Genomic DNA, 14,337 nt, shown 5'->3' on the forward strand with positions numbered 1-14,337 from the left:
TTCAGTTTATGATTGGCTTTTTATTACACATGAAATGACCTGGCACTGATTGGCTCTAATAAAAGTAATTTCCCCTTGATCTCCAGCTGGTCTTTAGTAGTAGAGAGAAAAAAAATGCTATGTTTGTTTAGGAGTAAAGGGCAAAAAAATGCTCTGTTTGTTTAGGAGTAAAGGGGAAAAAGTGCTCTGTTTGTTTCAGCAGACATTCATGTGATGACCCTAAAGAGCATCTACAGTATTGTGCAAAAGTAATGAGAGCGTGATTCGACAAAATTCATGAATTTCTGGGCTTTTCGATGAAAAATGGCGAAGTTTTGTTCACCTCGAAAGTTCTAAGAAAATTCAGTGAATTTTCCTGCTGCCCATTGTTTTAGTCGACGTGAATTTTCGCACAGCGATTCATGAAGCGATTCGTGTCTACTGATAATTTGGCAAGATTTTTCGAGTGAAAATTCGCTCTCCTTGAATTTTCCTTCAAACTTTCTAGCAAAGATTTGCTCTGTTCGTTAAGTTTCCCATCAATTCCCAGTAGTAAAATGAATAAAGCCAGAGCAAAACAAGAATGTGCGCGATAAAAACCTTAATATCGTCGCGAGTGATAGTAATATCTCAAAGCCTTTTCTCACAAACTTACCTTGCTTATGTCAAGAGAAAGCTGGTATCACTTTGTTTGTTACAGTCTTAAAGCTCACAAGCTCAAATGGTCTGTTTGCCAACCTGTTTTCATTGAACAAGAAATGCTACTCGTGGTAGTACTCGTGGTTCAGCCACAATGAACCCAGGCTCTGTGCGACTTTTCGATATTACCGTCGAAGGTTTGAAGCTATTATCAAACTATTCAGGCTAGTCTCTTACAGCGGGAGTACAGTATAAGCTTAAAATAAGAGCATCTCATTTTGGCTCAGTTCGCGTAAGAATCCTTTGGCTTTTGCACTTGCCATCCTAACATCTCTGCACTTTTCCTTCCCTAATTCCATTTCTTTGCACTTCCAACATGCTCAAGTGTGGTCGCATGTCTCCATCTCTTATTTATGAGTGTGAAATAAAGAGGGATTGTCGCAAATAATGTACTATCCACATGGCGGGCAGACAAGAACGTGGCAAATGTGATAACAGCTGAGGGGACTTGGGACGTGGAGACCTGGCACTAGATAAACAACATGTCTGCTTGTCCATCGATCACTGAATTTGATGTCACTTTGGATGAATTTTGAGGTGAAGTAGGCCTTCAAAAAGACCGTATTAAGAATTTCACTTTCATCCGAGTTTACCCGGACTAGCAGTCCGACTTTTGTACCTGCCTTCCTGATACGGTGACGTGGCAAAGCTTAAGTTAATGAGTTCGTGTCATTGGAAACAATCAAAGGATTCAAATTCTCTACGTTCTTCGCCATGAAAGATGGAGTAACACATTAACAACAGTGAATTTTATACAGGAGTAAACGATATATTGATGGCTCGATACTGGTCAGTGCACTGCACTGCGATATTTCGCATGCTGCAAGCGGAATTATCCCTCTGGTAAGGAGTTTTTGTTCTGGTCTTGAAAATGCCACTAATTTTTGTCCTTTGTTTTAAAGAAATAGCACTCAAGACATTGCGAAAAGACGCTCAAATTTTTGGGCGAACTTTCAAAGAAAGTTCGCGGAGACAAAGAACAAAATTTGCGCATTTTGCTCTCATTACTTTTGCACAATACAGTATGTATGAGGATTTCCTGCTTGTGTTTTCCTTTCATTTTGTTCTCAAATTTGTTTAACATGGAACAGCCACTAATATTTTGATCTTCATACTGTGTCTGGCTTTACTTTGCCATATAGGTTCAAGCATTTACGAGTTATCCTGGAGAGGCTAGCAGTCCTGTCACTTTCAACAAATTAACAGGTGAAAATTGCATTAAGATCAATATTGTTACAGAAAACAAGGAACAGAAGTTCCAGATTGCTGGATGTTGGCACAAGGAGGTCCAAGATAAATAAAAACATCCCAGGAGAAAGCCACAGTGTATTAATGAATTTTTTACTTACCTACTACAAGTTTTGATGTAGGGCTAGAAAAATGGAGCTTATATGTAGAGCTGCATAAATTATGTGCTTTCCTTTACTGTACACACAAGTACTGAGGTTATGGCGTAATGAAATTAGGAAAAAACCTTGTAATGTAATTGTTCGAAATTTTCCTTACATAAATCATTTTAACCAAGTATAGGATGGACTGAGTGAAGCAAGTTTAGTACAAAAAGACCTTTAGGGCTTATAGGGCTGATATTCTCCTAGTACAGTCCCAAGCTAGCTTGTTTGAGATTTATTACATCACTGAAAATGTTTAGAAAAAATGCCATGATCATGCACTGTAACTAAATATCACAAATTTCAAGCATGCAATTCTGATTGAGAGCCGACTGGGGGTATACTCACGTCTAATGTTAAACAAAAAAGAAGGGAAAGAGAGTTGGAAGAAAGAGAAAAGGAATCTTTTATGTGAAGGTAAGTTCTTTCAGAAATGTCAGTCATTAAAGAGGGTCATGAAGGGGGGGGGGGGGGGGGGGGTACCAAATCCCAGTTCCCAGCTTAAATTTGGTCCAAATCCCAGTTACCAAATCTAAAATCCCATTCCCAGTGATTGTTTGCAGACTAATGTGTATAATTAATTAAATGCGTGACTGACGTCATTTGGATACACACATCTGTTCACCTGAACAGAAGAAAATCTCTCATTCTTCTGGTGAGCAGTCGTCATGTTGATCGGTGCAGGAGAGAACCTGCACAGGCTGTTCATCAGACTCACCTTCTGGACGTTCTGCACTTTCCCCTGGCACTGAGCTTTGCGCACGAGGAAGTACAAACTGCAAATCTAATGGATTAAACAATGTCTGTGTTTTATACAAATTCAGAGGCAGTGTCCCAGCTCTTTCCATTGTGTTGTCTTCTTGTACACTTTGCTGCCTTACACACTTGTATTGTTTTGCCCACACTCTCATCTCTGCTTCATAATTTCTGGACAATCTTTCTCCGACCAGTTTGGGAATTTCAACAAGGACCAACTGGCCAGTAGCAGAAGGTTCAACAGGGTAGTATGAGTTGGGATGCTTGTAATAATGTGCAGACCATGGTGTCACTCTCTTTACTCCTTCTTCAACTGATGAACCAAAAATCTATGCGTATTCGTAGAGAGTAAATGTTTCCTTCTTAAAATGAGTGACTGCATGTTGGTTCTGAACATTTAAGGTCAGGAGTGATTCTAATTCAAGTTCACCTCGAAACCTGGGTATGAAGACAGATCTTTGATGTTGTGCTCTACCTTCATGAAGCGATTGTGCCATCAGTTCCAATGACTTCAAACACTTGTTTGATAAAGTACCCTCTGGTACATCAGTGGTTTCTTTTGCCAAGGACTGTAGCTCTCTTGCCTTCCGTGAGCAATGCTTCATGTACTCCAGCACCTCAACCACCATAGCCATTGCTTCATTAACCGCCTTATGTGGTTCTCTAACTGTGTATTTTTTGGAATGAATGTCAAAAGCCTTCACAAGGACTTGTAACTTTCCAAGGAACTCTGCAATCCCTGTCAACAGTCTGTTGATTAGTTTGACCGTGCCAGAACCAGAGTGTGTAATGTAAATGTTATGATCAAATTCACGCAGATTCCAATTGGTTGACACAGTTTCGAGTGTGATTGTGAGCCTTCACTAGCACCTTTACTGTGTCCTGCAATCACAACAACAGCCCCAGATTCAAAGACCTTAACAGAGTGTTCTTTGCAGAACAAAATATCTTTACCAAGCCAAGCAACATTCACTGCTCGTGATGATATGGGTAGGCCATCACTCCCTCTAACAGTTCTTGTTACACCCTGTGATGGAACAAAGACATGAAGAACACCATCTGCACAAACAGCAAGTTCATCCCCTGAGAGTGCCAAAGAACTAACATTTGTCCAACTGTCTACATAGCTGCACATGACATTCACTGCTCCAAGGACACCTACTCCATCAAAATCAGTTGTGATTGAGTAAATACTCTTTGTAGGATGCACCAATTCACATGTCACCATTTCCAAGACATAAGTTTACAATTGTCTGTGTGTGTTACAGCATTTTTTGTGTTAATATACTTGATTTCGATTATCATAGTCTGCGAATTGGATGCCATTTTTGTCTTTCCCGCCACGTGCAAAAATGCGCATATCATTCCATCAACAACAAACCGCTGACCAGGAAAACTGACAGAACATAACAATAAAACCATGTGGAGCCTGGTAGCTAGAATGTGGAAACGAAAAATGTGATGATTCTTTGTGCTTACTGAGGTCTAATGATGCAGAATTTTAATTCTTTATTCAAAAGAGTAGGCTCAGTTTAGCAGTGGTGTCAAAAATAGGGTCAGAGAGTGCTAAAAATAAGAATCCCTTTCCCATTTTCAAAATTGTTCATCCCATTCCCAGTGGTTGAATCCCAGTCCCAGTGCAGTAAATCCCATTTTCCCAGCCCAGAAAAGGGCAAATCCCAGTTCCCATTTTACCCCTTCACGCCCGTCATAAAACTACCAGAAAATCTTCAAGAATGATTGTGCAGGATCATTCAGAGTAATCCAATTGGTTGCTTTTATTTATTGATACTCTGAAGTAACTAGTTTTGTAATAATCTCATTATTGTAGAGCAGAAAGTTCCAGTGACAGCATGTGATTAAAAATAGGATGTTATATATAGTGACAGTGTGGTGGTTTAATGGAGAAACTGGATTCTGAATTATTGAAAAGCCCTTGTTGGTCAAAAAAATCTGCCAAAACTGTATTATACAGTGTTGCATAATTATAGAGTTTTCACTTGGTTTCTGCATCAAACAGAGACTTTCTTTTTGCTTAAGTGGAATGCATTTTACAGATCTGTATTACTTTTTATCTTCTTGTTTAGGAAATGTTTCTAAACGAAGTGGTGTTGATACAGGGTCTCTTTATGGTGGAGTATTTGCTGGAATAATTATCTTGGCTTTTGCAATTATTATTGTTGCTCTAGTGATAAGGTAAGGTTAAAAGTGTTATGTTATTGTGTTTGATGAAGGAGCTCAATTTATGCATAGGAATAAATCAGAATAATATTGAGGTTCTACTGTTTGTTTTAATACGAGTTTGATTATTACTCCGAGATTTATTTTCTGGGGCTTTTAGCCAACCATATGCATGCATCTGCTGTTTACAGGTATTGAACATGAAAAGCAAACAAAATGGCAGTGTTATGAGCAGTGGCAGATCCAGGGGAGGGAGCCCCTTATTTTGGGTAAAAAAAATTTGCAGAAGGAAGAAAACCTGGCAGGGCTAGTAAATCCCCTTCTTCCCCCCCCCCCCCCCCCTTCCCTTAGCTCAAGGTCTGGATCCGCCACTGATAAGGACATTCAAAATGGCCTCTTTTATTGATAAGACAATGCTTATGGAAGAAATAAGGTCCCAGCTTTTCATGCTTTTACCTGCCTGAATGCTAGGAATGAAAATGAAGCATCGGAACAAGTTTTGAAGAAAAGAGTTGATTAAAGTGTTCAGCTTGTACTGATGACTGATTGTAGGTTGACAGTCATTTTGTGGGCTTAATTTTATGTTTCCTAGAAACATGCAATAAATAACAAGCAAAGGAGCCATACCTAGATGAATTATACAACAACATAAGATATAAAGGCATGAATGATCATTGCAGTTGTTATACACAACTTAAGCAGCTGTGAAATTAAAGCCTGAAGAAAAATTCAGGCTTGATTGGGATTCAAACCCATGACTTCTGCATGCAATACCAGTGCAGTGCTCTACCAACATGGTCCTATCAAGCCAACTGGTTAGGAGCTGGTCACATTGTGAATTTGTGATATACCCATGAGAAGACATGAATGATCATCACAACATAACCAGCTCCCAGATGGCTTGATAGCTCACTTAGTAGAGCACTGCACCCATATTGCACTGGTCATGAGTTTGAATCCCATTCAAGCCTGAGTTTTTTAGGGGGTGGGGGTTCTTAGGGGTCTGCTTTTCAAGACACCCAACATGATGGGATTTTGTACAATAAAAGAGAATTTGTCAAAACATGGACCACAAGGGAGTGCTTTCTACATTTTGAATGTGTTTTGCACTTTCCTCAACTGGAAACTCCAAACTCAGAGGTTGCCTTTAGTTCGTATTTTCATTTAATTTGACATTCAGCTTTGATAAGTTTTATTTGTCAAACTGGGTAATTTATATCGGACAATGGGAACATGATTATTTATCAATTAATGCACCCTATATAATTGGTGTTGCGGTGTACAAGTGCTTGGAGAAACTGTGGGATGATATAAGAACATCATATTTATATGGAATAAGAATAATAATTTTTATGATACTTTTGTAATCCCCTGTTAAAGTGGTCGTTAGCAAATTAAAATTTAAGAAAAATAAAAACTGACCTGAAATTCCACACTCACAGGAAACATAGAAAACGAAGGGAATCAACAGAACTTAAGAGTAATCGTTATGCTGTTGCCAACTCCAATGACAGTGGGATAGGAGACAAGGAATCATTGGACAGAGTACCTGGAGTCAAATATATGCAAGGGCGGCGTGGATCAGAAGGTTCGGAATCATGGGTTTAGTTAGTATTCACAACTATCTTAATTGACAGTATAATCAAGGCAGATATTATGTGCCAGCCTTGGTGCTAAACAAATTTGGGTATTTGATTGCAGCTTTGTTGGAATTCACTGAGTTTCTTACATTAGTGTGATGTGTCCTTGGTCTTGATCATAGCTCATTTAAAAGTAGAGTTAAAGCAATTATGGCATGAGCTAAGTAACCATTAGTTTAAAATCTTCTGTCTAAAAAAGGCTGCCAAAATAAACACTAGGAAGGTGATAACGTGGTACATGTACTCTTTGAGAAGTTTGTTGTACCGAGAGAAGTAAATCAAAGTAATGATCAGTTTACCAAAGACAGTGGGATGTTATAAAATGTAAACAAAATTCACGATAATGAATTAGTTGTGGGAGAAATATTAAACAAACATGAGAAAAAAATTGACATCAAAATAGATTTGCCTATTTTAAATTTTCATGTGTGCGACATAAGCAGCCTGTTTTAAGTTATGTCAGTTTTTAATGAGCTGAACATGCATTTTAACTGCTTAAATAAACCTTAACTATACCTGAAGGTACCTCATTTCCATTGAGATGTAGAGTAATGTTTGCTTTTGTAAATACATTTATTTCTAAAATCAGAATCTTCGGGAAGCTTATCATCATGTGGATTGCAGAGACAAGTGTGGTATTTTAAATACTTTTGTATAATATTTAGTGACAGTATGACAAATCGTGTGCTGATGATCATGGTGCTCTTTTCACATGGTTGAATACTATGATGTAATATAAAGTAAACAAGCAGTAATCATGCGGCAGAATGTTTTTTCTTGTTGCAATCAAATGAATGATTTCAAATACAAAAGATGGAGTGCCAAAAGTGGCATAAAAGCTGCCAAATATTTGGGCAGCCATTTGTAAATGTTTGTGTTTTCAGTTTCCACTTGAAACAAAAACACCTCAAAAGATTTATCATTACAATGTCTCATTTTCGTTATGCAGCTTTTGGTACTCCAGATGTACAGTTATTTATTATGCTGCAGAATATGTGTGTTACAACTTATAATTAATCTCTAAAGGTAGTTTGTTCTTAACGGCGTTGCAATGATAGTGATAGTAGGGGTGGTGAATGGTAAAATCTGAGACTCTGCCAATACATCTGTGAGCTAAGAACTTTGTTTTTAAATCCAAGACAAAGACTTATATTATAAGTGCTTTTTGAAAATCTGACTCTGAGACTCAGTGCAGAGAAAACTAAGCCCCAGGCTTGCTTGACTTCTCTTAACCAGACTTAATTATGCAAAGCGTTCTACCCAATTTGGACAATAATCAATTATTAGATGTTGGTGGCTAAATATTTGATCTGACAATTCCCTCTAAAGTTATAGGTATATTTGAACCACAAGCGGGACTTTGCAGTTAAATGTTATCCATTTAGTTACTTCTTTGTTATACTATGCAAAATCTAGTTTTGATTAGCATCACAATCCTTGAGCAAAACATAAAATATAATTTGTGATGAACATACATTTAAGTGCGACACAATGGGGACATGTGATATTACTGTCGGAGGGTTAGAGTAGAGCTGAGTTCACAACATTCCCAAAATGAAACTTTATGGCTAAAACAAAAAATTAGGCTACTCGAGAGAGGTTTCATTTTATTTAGCAATTTAGCACTTGTTGGAACGTGGAAAAAAAGAACTCCAGTATTTCTTCACTCTTCCTAAACTTGTCTTTGTTTTCTGTACTTTTCTCAAGTCAGGGAAACAAGTTTGAAAATTTCCTGACTTTGTCACTTTGTCAAGAAATATTCCAGACTCAAGTTACTACCCCAGAATTAATATTTTTTGATCCTTTTTGTGATCTTGGTCACCAATTATTGGCCAAAACAAATCCAACAGTGCAACACCTTCTGGTGGAAAGTTTGAGACTTTGAGACAAAAAAAACAACTCAAAAGTGAGATGTTCTTGGTTTTAAAAGATGGAAGAGACCCACTTTTTGCCTCATGTCCACATAATCAAAGTCATGTGGACTCAAGGTATATGTAACCATTCTTTGCATTCCTAATACAAGATTCCTGTGAAGGGCAGCTCTGGAAACTGGTGGGTTACAATTAATTTTGTTTATGAAAGACAGACAAAAAATGTTGAATTGATGGCAGTTTGTGCCATTGATTTTGGCAACCATGCTGTTATAGCAGATTCAAGACACTCCATTTATTCCTTTTTTAATGGGGACTGTCATGTAGACCATGAAGACCTTGGAGACTCAAGCACTTGTGACAGGCTGTTTTTAGCGTTTTATTTTGTGTCCGAGCCCATGGTTTACAAAACTCACTTGCAATTCAATCAATTTTGGTAACAAATAACAGGCTAAACGTTGAAGTGACGGGTTTTAGTCACACATTCAAATCTAAATATCACAATGAGCAGAGTAAAAACTAACAACTAATGTGTATTTTCTGTGAATAAACAAACAGGTATAAATCACAAAACTTAATTGTTGTTATTATCATCAATATCTCACTGCATATAATTCAACATGGGTCAGATCTGGGCATCAGGCCAGATCAAATTAATTCGTATTGACACTGCAAGTGTAACGCTTGTATACTGTTTACTTAACCTTTTTTTTCAATCATGAGGTATAGTATGAGCCTCATGCTACTTACTTGCATTAATGGGAACAAGTGAACGAATCACCCGAAGCGAGAGATTATGATCCTTGCCTGGAACTGATTAGCCCTGACTGGTTTTCTGATCCTCTTGTATCAGTATCATTTCTCTCCATGAAATAAAGCAAGTAACAACTGTACAGATTAACACTTTAAGTTGGCTTCAACATTAAAGAGTTGTGTGAACACTCCTGAGATGGAATTCTAACCTGTGTGACAATGTGCTTTGATAAAGAGTCATAAATACTGAAGTCTCAGAAAACTAAATGCAACCCAACAGAAAAATCAAGAGATTGCAATGAGCTGATAAAAAGCCATCATATGATGTGCACTTTCCAAGAATAAGCAAACAGATATAAATCACAAGAATTAAATGTCAATAAGGGGCAGATCGTGTTAGGTTGAGTCACATTGAATTGTGTTCTTAAAAAATGCGAAAATGTGAAAAAAAGTGAAAATGCGCTCCTGTTTACTTGATCTTGCATTGTGCTTTCATTTTACACTTGTCTGGTTTAGCAGTGGATTTCTCCGTGTTCTTTAACAAGTGACATAAGGCAGGTCAAAAGGGCCTTTTGTTTTTAGCTATGTATCATTCGCCACCCCTTATAGCAATAGAAGGTCTTGACCACCTTAAATCATAAATTCAAAAGCTGACAACATTTGTTTAAGGCCATGGTTGGTCTGTTGCTGCTAACACTATCAATATCTCTGGCACAGAGCTGTTATAGTTGTTCTAAGTAATGGCAGCTGCCATGATGTATGATTTCAATGTCAAGGTTTTGTTGACAGTAAACCATTTAAAATATTTTATGATTGCTTTTTGAAAATTAAATATATTGAGCCTATTGCCAGACATTGTAGATCAATGAAACAATGCTTAGAACAGTCCTGTGGACAATAAATTATTTAAAGTTAAAAGTAATGTTAGAATAGTAATTAAACATTTAGGAACATTGAAACTTATTTTATTTATGGTATATAACCTGACTTTATATAATATGGACAGGATGATATACATTTATGTGGTTATTTTATTTCTGGAATCTTAGCAGAGCATTTCATGTTCTTTTTTTAGTTTTCATTTGTCATGTTTGTGGTTTATAAGGCTTATTAGTTATTTAATGATGAATTTGTTAAATCTTTTCATAGCACTTCTAATTTTGTTTATAGTTTAAATTTTGTCATTTTTTTCGTTTGATAAACGATTTGATGTTCAGAAGGTTTTTTGGATGTTATCTATTTATGTTGTTTTATTTTTTTTGCCACTTGGCTCTTTGGCGGCTGTGGAAGTTTGCTATATTTTTATTTTTGTTTTAGAGATAAAAAGTACCTTTTATGCTTTTTTTCACCATGGCTAACCAAATTAACCATCATTCTTTTTTATGTAAATATGTAATGTATTGCAGATATTGTAATCACATATAACACCTTTTTGGTTTTATTTTTGTTCTTTATCATTACCCTATTCTTCTCTGTAGTATTACTGCACATAAATAATGTAACTGTTATGATATTGTCTTATTCAAGAATGCCATCTTTGCAAATGTTAAATTCAATTTCTTTGGTATTGTACTCTCAACTGTTTTATTTATTGATTGATGTCTTTCAATGTTTATATCTATCTTCATTTGTCCATTCATTCAAAGGCATTCATGCATTACATATCGTCATATACAACTATGGTACTCTTAATATGTTTTTTGTTATCTATATGTTTATATCTACCTTCATTTGTCCATTCATTTGAAGGCATTCATGCATACATATCATCATATATCAATTAATTAATGTGGGAGCAAAACTAATTTATGATCTAAGAGTATGTTAGTTGCAGTAATGGTGCCACTGAATGTTGCTATAAAATTAAGCATGTGAAACATGTACCATAAAAATTGTTATGATTACTCTGAAATTAATGACTAATGAATTAATTATTTAATAGAAATTAAATAGTAAAGGAACAATGTTAAACATCTTCAAAATTGTTGGCTAGTACCTCTTAGCTTGATTAGAACCTGACACCACAGACATATACTATTTGACAGTAGAGTGTTAACATTAAAACAATAGACCACTAATGTCAAAAAAGCAATAGAGGTACCCACCCTGTACTGTGGGTCAAGGCTATTATGCTACTTGTAAATAAAAAGAGCATCGTAATTTTTACTGCAATTAGTTAAACTGCTAGCCTGAATGAATAAATTTCCACTTTATTAAATGAATTTTCCATTTCTTAGTTGCAAGGGATGTCATTTGCCAGACACTTTAGTTTGTATTCTTTCAAGACTAAAACTCGATCAATGCTGCAAAAGTTTAACCACCTTGCACATGGGTTCCCAATGCCTGAAAAGAACTTTTAATGCCCTGCTTTTTAAAATGAACTTGCTTGATCTAAGTCTGATTTGCATATAATCTCAGTAGTTAATTGAGAATTATAGAAAATTTTACATTTCCATGAAATGTGTTTGCAGCCTTTTTATGAAAGTGAGGTTTGGACTGATCTTAGAGTTCTGGAGATACTAAACTAAATAACATAAAAACGAAATGATGTACAAATACATGTACAGAAACCAGCAAGATTTGGTTACTTCCTCTCAAAGGACTGCTCACAAAGCAGAGGAAAGGAAAATGAACAACTCCAGACCTTTCCCCAAAATTCCTTCAACCCCGTCATGTTACTCTGTTTAGTAACCCCTGAAATGAAACACTTTGACTACATTTGGTAATATTAAAATGCACCCACATTTGCACAGTTATTTTCTTTGATGTGGAGGTAAGTTGTAACAGTTGTTAAATATTTCCAATCTAACCTGAAGGATTAATAAACTTTTTAGACCTGAATTTTCAACAAGTGCGATGTGTACTGGATGATAAAGCATCAAGAAATTCTGAGGCGTGGAAACGGTGTACATTAAGTTCAGGTGATGGCTTTATGAACAAGAAATTAATAGTGATGCATGTGTTGCAATTCATGGCAAGAAATGAGAAATGAGATTATGAGAATTGGTAACACTGCAAATTAAGTTTCAGCACAATATTAGAACCAACTTGTTTAGTTATATTGATCATGATGTGTTCTACCTCTGACCCCTTAGTTACTAAATTGTGCTTGAAAGAAGACTTTGAGCAGCAATCTATTTTCTTAGACCATTAGGCATGAAGGGAATTAAAAGTGGCAGAGGAGATATGACAAAGAGAAATCTGAAGGGCGAGAAAACACTTTCACTTTCACTTTCACTTCCACTCAATTGTGCCCGGGCAAAAATGTCTTCCTCATACCAGCCCAGCAAAGTTAGACAATTCAATTGCTGGCCTCAAAGGATTCTGGTAGTTTGAACTGTTCATATGCTGGAAGAATAAATGAAACAAATAATAAACACTTTCATGACTTAAATCCTTCTCAAGGAAATGTGATGTTTCATTAACAGAACTTTTTTGATGAGCTACCAGTTAAATTAAGGTTAGAAACAAAAAGATGCATTTCTTTTGTGGAAACATGCCTGTACAGAAAATTATGAACTTTCCAATATTTGGTATTTTGCTCATAATCTGACCTTTGGAAATGAAACAAAATCTGTATTGTAAAATGGAAATTATATTAAAATTTTATATCAATGAACGAATGTTGACAAAGTAGTAAGCTGATAATGATTTTTTCACAATTTATCTTGTCACCATGCACATGGCCTAAATGACATGATCCTTGGTGTTACTGATAGGGACAAAGATAAACTTGCAGGATTAACTCTGCTATAACTAACTGTGATGCAGTTACTGTATTTTAACGCTGTTGAGTGTTGTTGCACTTACAATTTTAGTGTTTTGGTTGCTTTGCTTTTTTGTGGATGATGCTTATTTTAGGGTACATGGCACTCTTTAGAAAAAGTAACATTTATCTAACTCACTGAGAATAAAATTGTAATCCAGGAGAGTAAATTTCTGAGGCTGGTTAAGATTTAGTTGTACCATAGTTACTTGGTTATTAGTTTGACTCCTTGAACATTTCAGTCTAATGATGCTTCAATTAAATGAGTGTGTTGGATCATTGGAAATGAATGTGGTGCTTGTTCAAGGGCGGTGCTTTTTCATATTTTTGCTCTATCATGTTTGGTGGTTAATCAGGGGTGGTGCTTAATCGATTAAATATGGTATGTGCAACTGATCAAAAAGTCTGTTTTATGACCCTCAACTTTTCTTCTCTGAAGTAGAGGATTCATTGACCAAGTCATTGACCAAGTGTGAGGTCAAGATGGCTGGATATTGGCCAAGTTCTTTTTTTGTGTGTTTACATGTATATGGACTAAGACAGAATTGAGGTCCATAAACTAACGAAAAAAGAATGATGCCATTATCCAACCATCTTTACCGAACAAGCTTGGTTAATAAAGGATTTATTTTGTGGCTTTTGGGGAAAATTTTCTTATGGGACACAGCGGGTAGTCCCAAGCAGGTAAAATAGCATCATTTTCTTGCCCACTCAGGTAGCCAATCACAGCAAAGGATTTGGTTCATCTTGCCTGCTTATGGAGCTGGCGATATAATAAGAAACAGTTATTGCCCCCAGCTATTTTACTAAACACATCCCTCAGAGGAAATACATGATATCCAGCAGAGTGATTTTATGTTTGAGTTTACATTTGTGGTAACTATGCAAGTTTGATTTTATCACCGAGCCATAGCTTTTAGTGGCTAAATAAAAATTGCCTCTACTTTTATAAGCACTTTCCTTGGAAGACAATAGCTTAGGAAAGATAAACTAATTTCTTTCAGTCTATTGCATTTCCCAAAATTGAAATTATTGAACACATTGTGCTGAAACTTTGACTTGCAGTGAGATAGACTTTGGTCTTCTCTTCTCATTTCTGGAAATGTTGCTTCTTATCACCAGTTTATTAGTGGTGACTTTTGTCTTTTAATGTGATGTGGCTGTGCAAAAATGAAAATTGAAAATAACACTTAAAAAAATCCCTAAACCACAGGTAAGTAAAATGATGTAAATGCACTTCACATTAACCTATTCTAAAATTTGTAAGTGGTATAACGTGGAGTCATAAAAGTAATATCAAA

At 36.1% G+C, this 14,337-nt stretch overlaps 1 protein-coding gene and 1 pseudogene across 2 annotated transcripts in view; one reads left to right on the top strand and one right to left on the bottom strand.

Moving 5' to 3' along the window:
* The window catches only part of LOC110066812 (receptor-type tyrosine-protein phosphatase S-like), an 81,271-nt gene that overhangs the window by 50,820 nt on the left and 16,114 nt on the right, over nucleotides 1-14,337 (top strand). The window contains exons 11-14 of one of the 2 annotated variants that reach the window (XM_089287519.1): nucleotides 1,821-1,884; nucleotides 4,913-5,021; nucleotides 6,449-6,594; nucleotides 12,105-12,191. In XM_089287519.1, the coding sequence (XP_089143645.1) occupies nucleotides 1,821-1,884; nucleotides 4,913-5,021; nucleotides 6,449-6,594; nucleotides 12,105-12,191 (406 nt within the window). The remainder of the gene's footprint in view (nucleotides 1-1,820; nucleotides 1,885-4,912; nucleotides 5,022-6,448; nucleotides 6,595-12,104; nucleotides 12,192-14,337) is intronic. The other variant, XM_089287520.1, reaches the window with a different exon arrangement.
* On the bottom strand, nucleotides 2,973-3,794 carry LOC149114078 (uncharacterized; annotated as a pseudogene).

The sequence above is a fragment of the Orbicella faveolata genome, unplaced genomic scaffold (genome assembly GCF_042242905.1).
Source record: "Orbicella faveolata isolate gen_17 unplaced genomic scaffold, um_ofav_v1 contig_14, whole genome shotgun sequence".
Lineage (NCBI taxonomy): Eukaryota > Metazoa > Cnidaria > Anthozoa > Scleractinia > Merulinidae > Orbicella > Orbicella faveolata.